This window comes from Siphateles boraxobius, unplaced genomic scaffold (genome assembly GCF_051911475.1).
Source record: "Siphateles boraxobius isolate OS27281-9 unplaced genomic scaffold, OSU_SipBor_1 243, whole genome shotgun sequence".
In the NCBI taxonomy this organism is placed as follows: Eukaryota; Metazoa; Chordata; class Actinopteri; order Cypriniformes; family Leuciscidae; genus Siphateles; species Siphateles boraxobius.
Window position 1 is genome coordinate 32,501 of NW_027508859.1, and position 20,000 is coordinate 52,500.

General features: G+C 40.7%; 2 protein-coding genes across 7 annotated transcripts in view; both read left to right on the forward strand.

The window, feature by feature from the left end:
• Window positions 1-5,418, forward strand: part of LOC143749364 (kinesin light chain 4-like) — a 28,125-nt gene extending 22,707 nt beyond the window's left edge. For both annotated transcript variants that reach the window (XM_077241892.1, XM_077241891.1), the window contains exons 4-5: window positions 3,078-3,129; window positions 3,775-5,418. In XM_077241892.1, the coding sequence (XP_077098007.1) occupies window positions 3,078-3,129; window positions 3,775-3,849 (127 nt within the window). In that variant the 3' untranslated portion in view covers window positions 3,850-5,418. The remainder of the gene's footprint in view (window positions 1-3,077; window positions 3,130-3,774) is intronic.
• Window positions 5,419-6,410: 992 nt separating this feature from the next.
• ptk7b (protein tyrosine kinase 7b) overlaps window positions 6,411-20,000 on the forward strand; it is a 96,020-nt gene continuing 82,430 nt past the window's right edge. For all 5 annotated transcript variants that reach the window (XR_013206930.1, XR_013206931.1, XR_013206932.1 and 2 more), the window contains exon 1: window positions 6,411-6,813. Coding sequence is in view for 1 of the 5 variants with exons in the window: in XM_077241893.1 (XP_077098008.1) it covers window positions 6,705-6,813 (109 nt within the window). In the remaining 4 variants the exon portion in view is untranslated. The remainder of the gene's footprint in view (window positions 6,814-20,000) is intronic.

Here is a 20,000-nt window from a genome sequence, read left to right on the forward strand (position 1 = left end):
AGATTTAAAAGAGAAGAATTTTATTTTTATTTTTATTTTTCTATGTTAAGTACTCACGGAAGAGAGGAGTTTTCAGTTGTGTTTTGAATGCTGTCAGGGATTCTGCATTACGGACGAGGGTGGGGAGGTCATTCCACCAGAAAGGAACCGTGAATGAGAATGTTCTGGAGAGTGATTTAGTGCCTTGCTGTGATGGGACCACGAGCCGTCGCTCCTTGGCCAATCGTAGGCTTCTGGTAGGGATGTAGACTTGTAGTAGGGAGTGAAAGTAGGACGGAGCTGAGTCCGTGGTAGATCTGTAAGCAAGCGTCAAAGCTTTGAATTTGATGCGAGCAGCGAATGGTAGCCAATGCAGTGAGATGAACAGAGGAGTGACGTGAGCTCTTTTGGGCTCGTTGAAGACAAGACGAGCAGCAGCATTCTGGATCATTTGTAGAGGTTTAGTAACACATGATGGAAGTCCAGCCAGAAGAGCATTGCAGTAATCAAGCCTAGAAATAACCAGGGCCTGGACGAGAAGTTGTGTTGCATGCTCAGTGAGGAAAGGCCTGATCTTCCTGATGTTATACATTGCAAACCTGCATGATCGAGCTGTCTTTGTAATGTGGTCTGTGAAGGTTAGCTGGTCATCAAAGATTACTCCAAGATTTCTGGCCTTGATGGGGTGATTGAGGATGACTCTAGCTGGATAGTGAAGTTGTGCTGTAGAGACGGATTGGCAGGGAGGACGAGAAGCTCAGTCTTTGCCAGGTTGAGCTGCAGGTGATGTTCCTTCATCCATGCCGAGATGTCCGCCAGACAGCTTGAGATACGTGCAGCTACTGTGGGATCATCTGGTTGAAATGAGAGGTGGAGCTGGGTGTCATCAGCATAGCAATGGTAAGAGAAACCATGTGCCTGTATGATGGGTCCCAGTGATGTGGTGTAGATGGAGAAGAGAAGCGGTCCAAGCACTGAACCCTGAGGAACCCCTGTGTTCAGTCGATGTGCTTTGGATACCTCGCCTCTCCATGTAACCCTGAAGGACCTACCTGTGAGATAGGACTCAAACCAGTGGAGGGAAGATCCAGTGATGCCCAGTGATGAGAGGGTGGACAGAAGGATCTGATGATTCACAGTGTCGAAGGCAGCAGAAAGATCCAGCAGAATGAGAACTGAAGATTTGGAAGCAGCTTTTGCGATCCGCAGGGCTTCTGTGACCGACAGTAGTGCAGTCTCGGTCGAATGCCCTTTCTTGAAGCCAGATTGGTTAACATCCAGCTGGTTATTCAGAGACAGGAAAGATGACACTTGGTTGAAAGCAACTCGTTCAAGTGTTTTCGCAATGAATGGTAGGAGAGAGACAGGTCTGTAATTCTCTAAAAGTGATGTGTCTAATGTTGTTTTTTTAAGCAGTGGAGTTACCCGAGCCTGCTTGAATGCTGTAGGGAAAATGCCAGTGTGGAGGGATGAGTTGATGATGTGTGTGAGTGCTGGTAGAAGTGTGGGAGAGATGGCTTGTAGAAGGTGTGAGGGGATGGGGTCTAGAGGGCAGGTGGTAGGATGACTGGAGAGGAGAAGTTTAGATACTTCTTCCTCGGTTAGTGGAGAGAAGGTAAAGAGAGGGTTACTGGTAGTGGGAGAGGATGGTTTGGGTTCCTGTGTGTGTGGAGTTGAGAACTGACTGCTGATAGAGGTTGTTTTGTTGGTGAAGAAGTTAGCAAAGTCATCAGCAGTTAAAGAGGGTGTGGGTGATGGTGGAGGTGGACAGAGGAGAGAGTTAAATGTCTTGAAAAGTGTTCGTGTGTTAGAGACGCTGTTGATCTTGTTGTGGAAATATGAAGATTTTGCAGCGTGAACATCAGCAGAAAAGGAAGAGAGCAGAGATTGATACATACTCAGGTCAGACGTGTCTTTTGATTTGCGCCATTTCCTCTCCATTGCCCTGAGTTTGGTCCGGTGTTCACGAAGAACCTCAGATATCCAGGGGTTAGAGGGAGTAGCGCGTGCTGGCCTGGAGGAGAGAGGGCAGATATTGTCTAAAGAAGAAGTTAAAGTGTAGCATAAAGTATCCGTTGCGGTATTCACATCTAGAGATGAGAATTGTGAGGGTGAGGGAAGTGAAGATGACACAGCAGAGGAAAGACGGGAAGGAGAAAGTGAGCGCAGGTTTCGTCTGAAGGTAACTGGTAGGGGAGTTGGTGGAGCATGGGTAGTGAGTTGTAGATTGAAAGTAATGAGGAAATGATATGAAACATGGAGAGGTTTCACCAAAATGTTGTCTGTGATGCAGTTGCGTTTGTAAACCAGGTCCAGTTGGTTGCCTGATTTGTGAGTACCTGTGGTGATGAGCCGTTTGAGATCGAATGAGGCTAGAAGAGAGATGAAGTCTGTTGCATACGCCTTTTCTAGATGAATGTTGAAATCACCAAAGACTACGAGTGGGGTGCCATCCTCAGGGAAAGAGGACAGCAGCACATCCAGCTCCTCAACAAAGCTTCCCAGTTGACCTGGGGGGCGATAAATAACTACAATCTGGATCCTAATGGGAGTTGTAAGTGTAATTGCATGATATTCAAACGAGTTGTTATTGCATAGAGAAGAGAGAGTTGAGTATATCCAGTTGTTAGAAATGAGAATACCAGTCCCCCCACCCCTACCAGACTGGCGAGGGGTGTGGGAGAGAGAGAAAAGTTGTTAGAGAGAGCAGCAGGGGTTTCTGAGTCTTCTGGACAGATCCAGGTCTCAGTCAAGCCCAAGATACTAAGAGTTGAAAGAGATGCGAAGGCTGGAATGAAGTCAGCCTTATTGACTGCTGACACGTATGAACACACACACACACACACACACACACACACACACACACACACACAGATTCAGGCCGGTCTGGAGAGATAAGAAGATAATAAAGTAATGGCAATTACATTGAAGATAACACAATCAGACGCTCATTTATTATCGTCTTATCTCTCCAGACCGGCCTGAATCTGTGTGTGTGTGTGTGTGTGTTTACACTACCACTCAAAAGTTAGGAATAATTACGATTTTTCTATGTTTCTGCTCACCAAGACTTGTTGTGTGTGTCACTGTTCCTGCAGAATGAAGCGCGCCGCGTCCCTGAGCGTCCTGCACAAGACGAGCGACGGCCAGGTGAACACACACTCCTTTACTCTCATCCTCATCTATCCATTCAACATCATCAGTTTGATGTATTTTATAAAGCGATTAAGACATTTTACTGCGGTGACATTACTGTAACACTGAGGCGATTCATATCTATAATGTTCCAGATATCACTTCACTGAAACTAATTCCGCCATATTGTGTTGCACTTTCTCCCAATTACAGTAGTGTTAGTTTTGATTTAGTTTTAGTCAGTCTTTTGAGTAAAATGCCATTTAGTTTTTCATATTTTAGTCATCTGAATTGTTTTAATTTTAGTCAATGAAATCTACAGTAGATTTAGTCAACTAAAATTTAATGGGTTTAGTTCAATTGCAATGCATTAATTTTTTTTTTTTTATCCGTCAACAAAATTAAAACGGATTCGTAGTATTATAAATACGCTGTCTTTGAATATGTGAAGTGTTTGGTGTGAAACCAGAGCCGTCAGTGGAGTGATGTTGATTTCATACGACGCCTTGGGGTTTCATCTCTTGTGTTGTGTTGTGTTGTGTTGTGTGTGTGTGTGTGTGTGTGTGTGTGTGTGTGTGTGTGTGTGTGTGTGTGTGTGTGTGTGTGTGTGTGTGTGTGTCTGTGTGTGTGTGTGTGTGTGTGTGTGTGTTTTGTTTTCAGATTCTGTGCGGTGGACGACTGAGAGACACTCGAGGCCTGAGCTCCAGTGTTGTGGATCTGTACAACAGCAGCTAAACTGTCCGGACCAAACACTGCGCTGCGTACACACACGCACACACACACACGCACACGCACACACACACACACGCACACACACACACACACACCCTGCGCTACACACACACACACTGCGCTACACACACACACACACACACACACACACACACACACACACACACACACACACACGCACACACACACACACACGCACACACGCACACACACACACACACACCCTGCGCTACACACACACACTGCGCTACACACACACACACACACACACACACACACGCACACACACACCCTGCGCTACACACACACACACACACTGCGCTACACACACACACAAACACTAGAGTTACAGTAGAGTTACAGTAGAGTTAGAGTAGAGTTACAGCAGAGTTACACTAGAGTTACAGCAGAGTTACAGTAGAGTTAGAGTAGAGTTAGAGTAGAGTTACAGTAGAGTTGTGTTGTTTACATGGACGCTGTTACAGAGCTCCACTGGAAATGATGATGTTTCATGATCTGCTGATGTCAGAGGGAACGGACACATCGAGTGCTTTAATCTGTTTATAGGGGATTTTGAAACTCATTAAGAAAAACTGAATGTAAGAGAATTTGCAGTGCTGAAATAATGAAGATCACGCATAATAATCAGCTTTAGTTCTGTGCGGAGGAGGATGTTTAAAATGCCGTCTGTTCTCAGGACACACACACACACTCTCAAACACACACACACACAGGTGACGCTGCGTCTCAGAAAGGTCGATATATCTTGAATAATCAGTTCATATTTTTATAATGTGCAGCACAGATATGAGGTTATATCTACAGAAACTAAATATCTGGGTAATAATATGTGCAAATGCTACAAGACTGCACATAAAAACACTGAATTATGTCATCTTGAATCTTGTTTTGCTATTTATATTTCCAGATGCTTTACGCAGGGCATCACTTCATCAATATTATAACACTTCACTGTAAACACATTTGGTATCAGGGTTTTCTATATATTTGAGTAAGTGGGTTATTACATGAATATTATCTATATATATATATATAATAACTCATTCAGGTTTCTTTGTTGTACTAATGTTGTCAGTCAAGTGCTTGAATAATGAAACATTGAGTCCAAAATTACACTGATTTATCATCAGTCTGTCCTTACAGGACCTCATGCTGACATATGAATGTTTATGGGTTACTATATTTTTTGGGTGTAAATATATTATGGATGATCCTCTCAGTTTGTAAATGTATTTTAGAAAGCAAAAGAGAAACACTGAGGATCTGCAGATTTTATATTGCCGTTTTACCGGTAAGAGGTTCTCAGGTGAGGAAGAGGATTCTGGGAGAAAATGCGTTTGTTACTTTTTTTGTTGTTGAAAATCACTTGAGGATTAGAAATTATGTTCTTTGAGATTATATTTCTGATATTTGTGTCTGATCTGAGGTCATATTGCTTCTTGAGGGGGTTGTATCTACAATTTCAAATAATGTAATTTGTTTCTGTAACACCCAAATGGGTCAAGAAAAAAATGTTCTCAAGACAATAATAAATTGTGCCAATTTTTTACACTCATGTCCAAGATTATTTTACTTCCTTTAAAACATTTCTCATTGTAAAATTACAGTTACGAGGTAATTTCTATGTTGCGGATTTTTTTGTCGTTAATTTTGTAAAGCAAAACAATATTAGACAAATATGTAGCTCAGTTGGAGTAGCTTATTATTCGGTGGTAAGACTATATCATTAATTAATTTTAATATGATATCAATCACGCATATTTATTTCAGTATCATTGCAGTGGGCATGCGCTTCCCGCCTAAATAGGTACTTTTTATAGGTACCGCCACAAAAAAGCGCGCGCTGCTACCATCATTCAAAAACGGACGGCAGTTAAACTGATATTACAGAAGAACCGCGAAATTTGTTTACTGACTGAAACGGAGAGAAGCAGAGATGCCTTCAAAAACAAACAGTATGTGTGAAATTAATTTTGATTAGTTTAGCATAGTTAAAGTTAACTGTAGATAAGGATTCCACGGTTATACAGTTACAGACCATTTTAACTTATTAAAATATATATATACCGAATGACTAAAACAATCGTTGCCATAAAATTCAATTGTTTGTTCAGTTTGAACGCTCTTATTTCCTTTAATTTCTTTTGAAGATCTAAGGTGAATTATCGGCAATAAATGTCACGAAAAATAATATTTAAACTCCCACAATATATTTATTTTAACATTAAATAACGTATATAAACAGTCCCTTAAATGATTGTTTAAGGGACAAAAACTCTGAATAATAAGGAAAATATGCCTTTTATTGCCTGCACGTATATGTCATTTTTTTGTGTGGCGTTTATAGGTAAATTATAGGGTTTTTAAAATATGTTTACGAGCTTTTACAGAAGTGTTTTGGACACCTCACAATCAAGCGTAAATTGAAACAGTTGTTTTGTGAAAAGAAAGAGATAAATTTGTTCAGTAATGTGGTCGTTGTTTCCCGGTGCTGCCAGCGGGATGCAGCATTGGACCCGTTTACCGAACATGAGTGAGAGCCGAAACCGGAAGCTAGAGAGAGAGAGAGAGAGAGAGAGAGAGAACGAGAACCCGGGACCGAGGAAAGTGACCCGCAGTTTCTCACGGACTACTGGCGGATCCCGTGAGGAGAACCGAGACTCGTACCGAGAGTCCTCAGGAATACAGCGATCCCTCACCGGGCTCTTCGAATGTCAGCGAACTGATAGCGCGCGTCATTTACATCTCGGTGTGTTCTGAAGGAGAATAACCGTCATTTTTGCGCTCTCCGAGAACGCGTCTGACCGGCGCAGCTGCACCTGCGCGTCCCGGAAAACATGGACGGATCACCGGGGACCGACACCGGGAAGAGCTCCAGAACAACAACACGTCGCACACGGAGACCCGACGGGAGTCTGCGAGCCTTTTTCATCATGTGTTTCAAAGGTAACATTACACCTGGACAGACACACACACACACACACACACACACACACACACACACACGCTTTACTTGACTAGTTACCTGAGTCAGTCTGGAACGAATGGAAGCCCATTTCCGCCACATGAGGAAAAAAATCATGCTTTTGGTGGTAAATCATAATTATGAAAAAACTACATATAAATCGAAATTATGACATACTAATGACTTAAAATGTCATTATTCTGACTTGGTATATCATAATTAAAATGATATAATTTCAAAATTTAAACAAAAAATTGTGTTACAGTTTATTTTGTTGACATTGTTACAGTGTAATTAACACAAACAAGTGCCGAGTAATATTAATTAACTACATGGCTTGGTTTAGGATTAGTTAGGCTACTTGTAATTATGCATAATTTACTGTTATTACTAGGTAGCCTACATGTAACGTGTAACTATGTCACCTTAAATTGTTACCAAAACATTAAGAGATTTAAATTATTCGAATTTAAACTTTGTCTTTTTAAGTCATAATTTCGACTTTTAATGTCATTTTCACCTCAGTATGTTATACATTTTTATCTCATAAATGACAGTATATGTGTAATTGAGATTTTTTTTATGATTTACAAAACCATGATGTTTTTCGTATGTGAAATGGGCTTCTATAATAACGCATTTCAGTGTGTTTTCTTGCATTTTTCATATGAAGGTTTCAGGAAAAGTTGAGCTGTGATGTTGAGATCTGAATTCATCATTTATTGACCGCAGATGATCAGTGTTTGTGGAAATAAACTTCATATCTCCTGAATACTGAATGATTGTTTGTAAATGAACAGTCCAGATCCTGTCGAAACCTGTAATATCGATCGGATGTCAGTTTTCAGCTGTGATTGAGCTGTCAGTGAGATCACATCATCACATGACATCATCACATGACATCATGACATCATCAGGTGCGTTTGGTGAATGGTCCCGAAAGGCTGGTTTCTTTCTCACACTGGTTTAGATGATGTAACCCTGCAAGTCTAGAAAGGAGAAGTAAAACGAGACGCATTCATCTTTTCCATGAGCTCCTGTTGTTTCATGTTGTTTGACGGTGTTTGTGTTCCATCAGTTTCCTGAACCCGCGAGCGGCTCTTATTAGCGCATGTGTGTTCAGTCTCAGTTCATGCTCATATGTTCATATATGGTGTGTGTTATTAGAGATATGATGGTTCAGTCTCCAGAAGCAACTTTTATAGGTTTATATTCAGTATATTGCTTTCAACGGTGACGGTCCTCCTTTAAAAGCAAGAGTGTTCATTAAGTTGTGTGTGTATGTGTGTGTGTGTGTGTGTGTGTGTGTGTGTGTGTGTGTTTCATGCATGATCAGATTCCTCTTTCTCTGAGTTGTTGCTGAACTCTAGTTTTATATTTCAGGGATGTTCAAACTGTGTTCCTCTATGGTAAAGATTAGAGATTAAATAGATTTAGCCTAAATAAATAACAGTAGAGTGCTCGTGAATAGAAAAAACATAACGTAATAGAAATGAAATATGTGACTAGGGCTTCAGTCAGCTGAAGTTAGTGAGGAGAAGAGGTCAGTCCAACACGCTGTAGTTAGCTGGTCAGTTCCAGAAATCCCGAGATCCGTGACGGAGCGATCATGAAGCGGCCGCTCCGTGTGTCAGACTGGATATCAGATGCCGGCGATCATTCACCCAGATCAGATTTGGCTGATCTTCTGAAACACACTAGCGTTATTAGCCTAGCGTTAGCCGTGCTCTCCGTTGACCTCGCTACAGGTGTGCGATTGTTTGTCACGTGACCAAGTGTTTGTGCGGAGATCACTTGCATTTTTTCCTGACAAAAGCGAAAAGAACTTAAAATCATGTTTGGTCATAAAGATAAGAGTAATACCTCATAAAGGCTCTACTTTTATTTGTGTACACTCACAACAACCCAACTTGTGCTTTTGTAAAATAAAGAAAACAAACCGGATGAGCATTTCCTTCTCGGTCTCTGTGAACGCGTCACAAAAATGAACCGAAACTCATACTTTAAACTAGGCTTGCTACGGTAGTCGGTGTTACCGGTGTTACACAACACCGGTTTCATCACTTGCCCACCGTGACACCGTAGAAAAGAAAAAAAAAGATTTAAAGCGTTCAAAATATTTAACGCAATTACGCAGTATCCATTAAGTCCTGCCTATAACACACACACACACACACACGACCCACAGAAAAGACGAGCGTCAGTATAGAGTTTTCTTTCGGGTTTTTCATTAAGAATAATAACGAACCCACCATTCAAGCCATTCGCAAAGACCCTTTAGTTACTGTTGCTTTGTCAGACAAGCCATGCCGCTCTCACACCACACACTGTCGCCGAATCGGAATCGCCCCCATACCCTCAAATAGGGCGTTAATTGAGGAGATAGACATTTTTAGTGGTGTCCGAAACCATAGTGGACATTAAGTGCACTTATCCATTCCCACATTGCACTGCATTAACGAGTGTAGGCTACAGCTTCTGTACGCTCAACGGCTGTCCGAAATCGCTCACTCGTTTTCATTCACTCCTTGAAGTAAGCAGTATTAGTGGACTAACGTAGGGAATAGTCCTAACTTAGTGAATGAGGGTTTAGTGGGCGATTTCGGATTCAACCCATGTTCTCAAGCAGTGAAAAATAGAGGAGACTAACAACGCGCTGACAGACAGACCCGAGCAGGGAATATGTGGGGCGAGACACGGCAGGCAAAAACATCGGGGCTTTTTCACTGGTCAATTTTGGGATATTTGTCTTCAATAACATGTCTTCTTTCAGACTTGTGGTGAAAAAAAGTCCGAAATAGACATTTAGGTCTTTATTTTACTACACTTTGTCTGTTTGCGTCTGTAGATTTCTCATAAATTCATCAAAAGTTGTCGTTATAAATCATCCCTCTGTAACCTGTCATCACACACACCGTTAGAAAGCTCTCTCTCTCCTGAACAACACTGCCGGATCCAAATATGGTCATTTCCTTTTTATCACCAAACTCCCTGCGAAGGTTGAATTTAATTGACGCTAAAAGTGAAAGTGAAGTGCTTTTTATAAGCGATGTAAAAAAAAAAATTAGTTTTGTTTTCAAATTGGCGCCAATTCAGGGCACAATAACAAAACAGTGCTACTCCGCACGACCGCACCATTATGCATGCCCGTGCAAACGCGCGCATTTTACGTTTGCCTTTAAATCAGTGATTTAAAACCCCCCGCCGGTGATACCAGTATTACTGGTGTTGTCACACGTCGATTAACCGGTGGGAAAATATCCCCACCGTCACATCCCTACTTTAAACTTAGGAATATATATAGCAAGCTTGAAATGTCTACTTTTAAATGAAGCAATTCAAATGTAAAAAAGAAATATTTTCTGATTCTGTAATCCGACATCTATGAGGAGTAATACTCCAGTATACTCCAGTAATGCAGTGCAGAATCACATCTTCATCTTCATGTGCAGCCCACACTGACTGACACTAGTTTAACAATCAATTATTAAAATGTCCTGTAAGTCTCCTTGCTGTTCATAATCATTACTTTCCTGTCAAGTCTTACGCTTGAGTGCTTATTCATATTTTAAAGGCTCAATATTATGGTTATCTATAATGTAGAGCAATGTCAGCACTGTATATTACATATTTAATGAATAAACTACATGTATACTAGGGCCCTATCATTTCCGCGATCACGGAATCGCGGACGGAATGGCGGAATTGGCCAATTAACGCGGAATCTAGTGTTAACGCGGAATCTAGTGTTAACGCGGAATCTAGTGTTAACGCGGAATCTAGTGTTAACGCGGAATCTAGTGTTAACGCGGAATCTAGTGTTAACGCGGAATCTAGTGTTAACGCGGAATCTAGTGTTAACGCGGAATCTAGTGTTAACGTGGAATCTAGTGTTAACGCGGAATCTAGTGTTAACGCGGAATCTAGTGTTAACGTGGAATCTAGTGTTAACGCGGAATCTAGTGTTAACGCGGAATCTAGTGTTAACGTGGAATCTAGTGTTAACGCGGAATCTAGTGTTAACGCGGAATCTAGTGTTAACGTGGAATCTAGTGTTAACGCGGAATCTAGTGTTAACGCGGAATCTAGTGTTAACGCGGAATCTAGTGTTAACGTGGAATCTAGTGTTAACGCGGAATCTAGTGTTAACGCGGAATCTAGTGTTAACGCGGAATCTAGTGTTAACGCGGAATCTAGTGTTAACGCAGAATCTAGTGTTAACGTGGAATCTAGTGTTAACGTGGAATCTAGTGTTAACGCGGAATCTAGTGTTAACGCGGAATCTAGTGTTAACGCGGAATCTAGTGTTAACGTGGAATCTAGTGTTAACGCGGAATCTAGTGTTAACGTGGAATCTAGTGTTAACGCGGAATCTAGTGTTAACGTGGAATCTAGTGTTAACGCGGAATCTAGTGTTAACGCGGAATCTAGTGTTAACGTGGAATCTAGTGTTAACGTGGAATCTAGTGTTAACGTGGAATCTAGTGTTAACGTGGAATCTAGTGTTAACGCGGAATCTAGTGTTAACGCGGAATCTAGTGTTAACGTGGAATCTAGTGTTAACGTGGAATCTAGTGTTAACGCGGAATCTAGTGTTAACGCGGAATCTAGTGTTAACGCGGAATCTAGTGTTAACGCGGAATCTAGTGTTAACGCGGAATCTAGTGTTAACGTGGAATCTAGTGTTAACGCGGAATCTAGTGTTAACGTGGAATCTAGTGTTAACGTGGAATCTAGTGTTAACGCGGAATCTAGTGTTAACGCGGAATCTAGTGTTAACGCGGAATCTAGTGTTAACGCGGAATCTAGTGTTAACGCGGAATCTAGTGTTAACGCGGAATCTAGTGTTAACGCGGAATCTAGTGTTAACGTGGAATCTAGTGTTAACGCGGAATCTAGTGTTAACGCGGAATCTAGTGTTAACGTGGAATCTAGTGTTAACGCGGAATCTAGTGTTAACGCGGAATCTAGTGTTAACGCGGAATCTAGTGTTAACGCGGAATCTAGTGTTAACGCGGAATCTAGTGTTAACGCGGAATCTAGTGTTAACGCGGAATCTAGTGTTAACGCGGAATCTAGTGTTAACGCGGAATCTAGTGTTAACGTGGAATCTAGTGTTAACGCGGAATCTAGTGTTAACGCGGAATCTAGTGTTAACGTGGAATCTAGTGTTAACGCGGAATCTAGTGTTAACGCGGAATCTAGTGTTAACGCGGAATCTAGTGTTAACGCGGAATCTAGTGTTAACGCGGAATTTCGCTGAATTTTACATATTTTTAATGAAATTTTGTTTTAGTGTGGGAGAAGAACGTATCGGGGGAAGAAAATCTGGGCGCCACAACCCCTCCCGTCATTTCTGCTCCGACGACGGCATCAAAACAATGAAAGCATGACGAAGCGGCTCTCCACGGCTCTGCTTTCATCGGCGAAAAAGTTAAGAAACTCGACGCTAAGCCCTCAGTACCGAGCCGAGCAGTTCGCACGTGACTTTTATGAAGTGTTTCCAACACATAATTCGTGGCGAAGAATGAACACCGGCCGCCACATATTGCATTTCGTACATTTTTTTAACGCTTTCAGTTGCATTTCCTTTCCCTGCTCATCCTCCGTCTCTCTGTCACTCACGCGTCTCTCTCTCTCTCTCACGTACACACACACACATACACACACCCTCCGTGCTGTCTGTCTATGAGGCGCCGGACTGGACAAAAGCGAAGCGACACAGCGCGAGAGAGACCGTCCGAGTGTGTCCGAGAGACAGAGTGTGACCTTTATTTAAACTTATATAAACTAATATCATTTATTTTACTGGACAGTTTAAAGCTCCTAACCATATTTTGTTGTTACTTGAAGTACTTAGAGTGAAGTGTTATGTTGCATCATGTAGTATTTGTGCTGAAAAGTAAGAGTAAATGTCTGTTACCTCAATAAATTTAAGGTCATTCCTATTTTATTTGTGTACATTTTAATCATTAACATTAAAAGCACACTCTTTTTACGACTAAAATAACAGTAAAGGGTGAAAAAAACTGAATTCCGCAAAATTAAAACGGAAAAAACGGAATTTGGGAAGAAATAAAACGGATTTTATAGGGCCCTAGTATACCCCCTCCCCCAGTGTATATTTAATAACATTAATATCATAAATGTGCAATTAGTCGACTATTCGCTTAAATGAATGAGTCCCAGTCGACTAGAAAGTCTTTAGTCGAGACAGCCCTAAATTTGACACATAATATTATATATTCCTGCCTTTTGAATTTTAGTGGTTTTAACCTGTTTTATTAACTAAACTGTGTTGTGTGTTAATATGTTAAACTCAGCGCTCAGGCGTTCACATATACAACCGGCTGGTTTTAGTGTGAAATGACATGATATTTCCCAGAAGGCCTGAACGCGAGCGCTGGATTCTCCTGTTATCTGTGGAATATCTTCAGTCCTCCAACATTCAGATATTTACTCAGACGCTTTATGACGTCGGACTAGCGTCTCTCAGCTTCAGATCTGGTTTCCATGTGTGAGTTCACATCTATTAATACTCCTCTCCGTACAGGATAAAAGCAGCCTGACGCATTTATCATTTACATAAGTGTGTGTGTGAGTGTGTGTGAGTGTGTGAGAGAGAGAGATGCTCATCAGGCACCTGAGATATTAAACGTCTCATATTTGCATGTTTATTGCATTTAGTTTTTTACAGTAACAACCACACAGCTCTCGGTCCCGGAGTGTGTGACGTCCACCTGTGAATGCAGACACACACGATAGCCGATAGCGTTTACACTACACTGAGATCCGATGCGTCCTCGACTCCCTCCGGACCGGGACTCGCTGATCGAGAACATCCCATCAGAAGCGCGTTTACACTCGTCTTTTCAATGTGTGTGTGGACAACATCCGGATACAGGTCGCATGTTAATGCCCAGTGTAAACGCAGGAACTGGATTAGCGTGACCATCAACGAAGCGTGTGTGTGGGAATGACTTCATGTGTGTGTTTTAAGAGTCCACAATGAGACAATGCAGTGCAACCTTGGATTACAGTAGAAAAACAGCCTGCACTGAAACAAAATATTGTTGGTTTAACTTAAAAAATTAAGTAATGGTTGCCTTAATTTTGATTGAAATTGAAAAATTTAGTTAATACAATGAGGGAGATTGATTTAATCCTCAGAAACTCAAAATATGATGTTACCTGAAACCCATAAATGATCTAAGTTGATTTGACAAAAGAACAAATATTAAGTTTACAGCCTGGATAGATGTGAGAGAGCGAGAGGATTGAGCGGTGTGTTGTGGAGGATCCTCTCAAGGCCGTCAGGACTGTCATGTGGGACGCGTGGATTCAGCTTTTCAGACTAAGCTATACATAATATACACTAGGGCTGCAGCTATCGATTCTTTTTGTAATCGATTAATCGTTTTTAAACAACCAAAGCAAATAATGCATAACAAAAATGATGTGGCTGTAAAATGATCAAGCATTTGGCTTTTATTTCTCACAAAAAAACAGGTATTTATTCCAACTCCAACATTTGGCTCCAAAACTAAGGCTATTTATTGCAATTTTTACCCATTTAGTGTTAATAAGTGCCAGTGCCAACAATTATATAACAATACAGTTAAGTCAGCTTACTATAAAACATGTATAACATGTAAAACTAGGAATACAAACGCCCCAAAAGTACGAGTGGATTTGGAGAAGCAGGCTGGGGAGTTTATAGCGCGTATAATTTTTGTAATCGAGTTAATCGAGTAACTCGATGAATCGTTTCAGCCCTAATATACACTTAAGATTACAAAGTTACATTTATAAACGTACACATTTAAATTCATACTTGTAAATGTGGCCGGGGAAAGCAGAAATCTGAACGATCAGGAAAGCAGAAAACCCCTGACAGGGAATCCTTGTGATCGTGTGTGCATCTGTGTTCATGCATCTGTGTTCATGCATCTGTGTTCATGCATCTGTGTTCATGCAGTGTCTGGAGTCGTAGATTGTAACTAGATATTAATTATTTAGTGCTAAATAATGATTGAGCATCAAATCATCATATTATAGTGATTTCTGAAGGATCATGTGACACTGAAGACTGGAGTAATGATGCTGAAAATTCACATGAATAAATTACACTTTATTATATATTCACATAGAAAACAGCTGATTTACATTATAATAATATTTCACTGTTTTTACTGTATCTATCAGTATGTCTGTCTGTGGGTGATATAAACAGTTGTGGATTAGTTTTATTCTGTTTTCTCCGTTCACAGAAACGGTGTGTGATATATGTGACGTGTGAATCCATGTTCTACACTATCCTGCAGTTTGTTGCTGGTTTTAAAACACACTTTTTCACTGAAATATAGAGCTAATGGTTTGACAGTTACATGAATATCCTCGTAAAAACTAACGCCAGCGCATCGCCATTGTGACTTACATGATGATTGACAGTTGAGCGCGATCATTTCACTCACGTTGATATTGGTTATGAGTCAATATCACATTTGCACAGTCTGTATTATTTGAATTGGTGATTGGTTGACTGGCAAATTAAAATATTAAACATAACCAGTTAATGGCCATTTCAAATAAGCATTTCTGTTCAGAACGATTCAATTTGATATTGTATCCATTTCTGGTTGTTTTCCTGTCAAGATTTAGTTCGTTTCCGGTTTTGTTTTCGTTCCTTGAACCGGTTCAGAGCCCTGATTACTGATACATTTTAAACTTGAAAGTAAAATTTTTACATTTGGCATTTTATATAGCAATATATTTTATGTTGGGCCTGTAATCATTTGTTTGTGAAAAGTGTTTTATATGTCATTCATATTTTATATTTCTACATTCTTAATGAGCATTTGTCCAGGAGGTCTAAATAAAGGGAGAAATATAATCACATATGAATGAGTATTTTCAGTCCATACTTTAAAATGTAGAAAATAAATAGTCCTTTCCATGTGGTCATAAACTATTAATTAATTGAATTTACAGAAAAGGCACTATATCGTGATATCATTATCAGGATGTGAGATTTGGGCCCTATAGATCTTATTTTGAAGAATTGACCCATGAATATTTGATTTGATTGTAATGTTTAATCAAATGTCATAAACTGGATCTGGAGAAGCGTCTGCAGGATTCTCCAATCATTTACTGTTTTTAAACTCCATCTAAAGCTTAATTCAACTTTTCTTTTCAATAACCTTTAAGGACAATTTTTTTTTGCCTTATTAAAATTGTATTTACATTTTTTGTAAAACGTTTTCACATATCCTTAAAATGCTTTGTATCACCAAAGCATGATGTATGAACGTATGTGAAAAAGTTTTACAAAAAATGTAGATACAATTTTTATTCTCCAATTCTCACGCCAATGAAGCTGAACTGATTTAAATATAAATATAAACACTAGTCTGCGTTTTCTGTTGGCAGAGGTCATGTGATGTCATAAGACCATACGTACACCCCCTCCCCCGCTTCTGTCGCCATCCGTGTGTGTGTGTGTGTGTGTGTGTGTGTGTTTATGTTGTAACCCATATTTCATATCTGCGCTACAGCTGCCCCCCCACACACTCTTCTCACGCAACGGCTCTCAACCCCAACAACACACACTCTTGTTTGGTTCCAGTGCTCGGATTATAGTTGGACAGCTGTGTAATCCAGGGCAGATTTACACGACCTGTGAGCCTGAGCCGCATGATCTCGCTCGTGTGAAGTTTAAGTAGCGATGCTCCCATGTATCGGCCAATCACAGCCAAAGATCAGGGCTGATTATAACCTGTCAATCATAAGGGGGCGGGAAACGTGTGTGAAGAATTTACGCGTCTGGTGTTGAATTCATTTAAACTGTTTGGTTACTTACATTATTTTGTGTTCAGCAGAAAAAATTAATTCACACAGATCTGGAACATATTGAGGGAGAGTAAATGCAGTGTTTCCCCTACCTAGGGCTGGGTATCGTAACAAAATTTTCGATACCGATACCTTGACTTCGATACCGGTTCCTGAACGATACTTTTTTCGATACCAATTTTATCAATATAACATTACCTAAAAAAAAAAAACTTTTATTTTTTCAGTTTGTTGACTTTTTTACACTCATATTTTGAGTCTGTAAAAAAGCACCAATGCTAAAGTTTTCTATGTTTCCTAATCATTTAACAACATGTATTCTTTACTTCATTAAGCTCATTGTTACTGCCTTAACTTAATGCATTGTTTAACAATGAAACTGAATGAAAATTTATTGAAATGCATTACACACAGTCACCCCTGATAACAGATCACTCTAAATTGTAATTTAGACACATGCATTTTCTGTAAAGCTCCTTTGAAACGATATGTATTGTGAAAAATGCTGAATTGATGTGAATGTGAATTGAGTTAAATATAGGACACAGGGGTGCGGGATATATACGCTCAGCACACATGAAGTTTGCGCAATTAAAGCAATGGCAGAAGTAGCCTAATGATTATGGATGTGTCGGGAAACGATAGCAAGGAGATATTTTAATTGTTTATTAATGAACAAGTGTTTACTGAGTGTGTTGGCTGCAAAGATGATTATTGCGAATTTGCGATGCTGACTCGTCATCCCTGCAGTAGTGAACACGCGCGCGCCTATATGGATTAGGTAATCAAACTATTTATTTCTAATTGTTTCGTTTAAAAGTAGACATATTTTGAACATATATAGAACTATTTCTCATGTCTGTGAGGCAAGTATCCTATACGCTGAGTTTTGGTTTATATGTGACGCGCTCCAGTTCTTGTAGTCGAAGGCGGATAAACTTTCTACTCTCGAGTGTATTCTGTGCGCTTTTAAGTGCAGATTTACCGTGTTACCGGTCTTGGCAGCAATTATCTTGTTTGAAAATATTGCATCGTGTGCTTATGGCATCGAGTCGGGTACATAGGTACACTTTTGATCATTTCCACATATTTTCTATCTATCTGGGTTGGACGCTTACACACACACACACACACACACACACACACACACACACACACACACACACACACACACACACACACACACACACTACAGCCACACGTGCGACGAGCCGCGTCTCTGGGCAGCCGCGTACACTAGTGTTTTTCCGCCACAGCCAATCATGCTGCATGTGTATTGTTTCACTGACGTTGACGAGATTAACCACTTAGGTACCGAAACTTGGTACCGAAAAACAAGACATGTTTCGATACTCGGTAGTATCAAGGCAGTTCGGTCGGTACCTAAAAAGTACCGAACTCGGTACCCAGCCCTACCCCTACCATTATATAAGGGGGGCGCCCCGCCCTCAACGGCTCACCCCGCCCCCATTGAAGGTCAATTAAATTTGTTTTGATTTTCTTTATAGCGCCAGATTAAAATTTGTTATTTTATTAAACAAACTAAATGAGTGCGCACACGTGCAAACACTTGTGCGAGTGCGGGCGGTAATGCACTCACTCTTTGTGTGCGCGTTGCGAGAGAATAAAACGATTCGCGGGACTCCCGCAAACAAGAAATATCTATGAATAAAACATATAAAAACTAATACATTTTTAGTCATCTGTTGCAGAAAAGCAACAAGAACAACTAAAACAAAATACAGGTCCTTCTCAAAAAATTAGCATATTGTGATAAAGTTCATTTTATTCCATAATGTAATGATAAAAATTAAACTTTCATATATTTTAGATTCATTGCACACCAACTGAAATATTTCAGGTCTTTTATTGTTTTAATACTGATGATTTTGGCATACAGCTCATGAAAACCCAAAATTCCTATCTCAAAAAATTAGCATATCATGAAAAGGGTCTCTAAACGAGCTATTAACCTAATCATCTGAATCAACTAATTAACTCTAAACACCTGCAAAAGATTCCTGAGGCTTTTAAAAACTCCCAGCCTGTTTCATTACTCAAAACCGCAATCATGGGTAAGACTGCCGACCTGACTGCTGTCCAGAAGGCCATCATTGACACCCTCAAGCAAGAGGGTAAGACACAGAAAGAAATTTCTGAACAAATAGGCTGTTCCCAGAGTGCTGTATCAAGGCACCTCAGTGGGAAGTCTGTGGGACGGAAAAAGTGTGGCAAAAAACGCTGCACAACGAGAAGAGGTGACCGGACCCTGAGGAAGATTGTGGAGAAGGACCGATTCCAGACCTTGGGGGACCTGCGGAAGCAGTGGACTGAGTCTTGAGTAGAAACATCCAGAGCCACCGTGCACAAGCGTGTGCAGGAAATGGGCTACAGGTGCCGCATTCCCCAGGTCAAGCCACTTTTGAACCAGAAACAGCGGCAGAAGCGCCTGACCTGGGCTACAGAGAAGCAGCACTGGACTGTTGCTCAGTTTTGCATGTCATTCGGAAATCAAGGTGCCAGAGTCTGGAGGAAGACTGGAGAGAAGGAAATGCCAAAATGCCTGAAGTCCAGTGTCAAGTACCCACAGTCAGTGATGGTCTGGGGTGCCATGTCAGCTGCTGGTGTTGGTCCACTGTGTTTTATCAAGGGCAGGGTCAATGCAGCTAGCTATCAGGAGATTTTGGAGCACTTCATGCTTCCATCTGCTGAAAAGCTTTATGGAGATGAAGATTTCATTTTTCAGCACGACCTGGCACCTGCTCACAGTGCCAAAACCACTGGTAAATGGTTTATTGACCATGGTATTACTGTGCTCAATTGGCCTGCCAACTCTCCTGACCTGAACCCCATAGAGAATCTGTGGGATATTGTGAAGAGAAAGTTGAGAGACGCAAGACCCAACACTCTGGATGAGCTTAAGGCCGCTATCGAAGCATCCTGGGCCTCCATAACACCTCAGCAGTGCCACAGGCTGATTGCCTCCATGCCACGCCGCATTGAAGCAGTCATTTCTGCAAAAGGATTCCCGACCAAGTATTGACTATTGTGTGCATAACTGAACATAATTATTTGAAGGTTGACTCTTTTTGTATTAAAAACACTTTTATTGGTCGGATGAAATATGCTAATTTTTTGAGATAGGAATTTTGGGTTTTCATGAGCTGTATGCCAAAATCATCAGTATTAAAACAATAAAAGACCTGAAAGAGTTTCTTTTTATAACATGTTTGCAGCGTTGAGCGATTTACCCAATTACAGACATATGTGTTGATTTCTTGAACGCAATGGCCAATCAGAAGCATTTAATATAGTC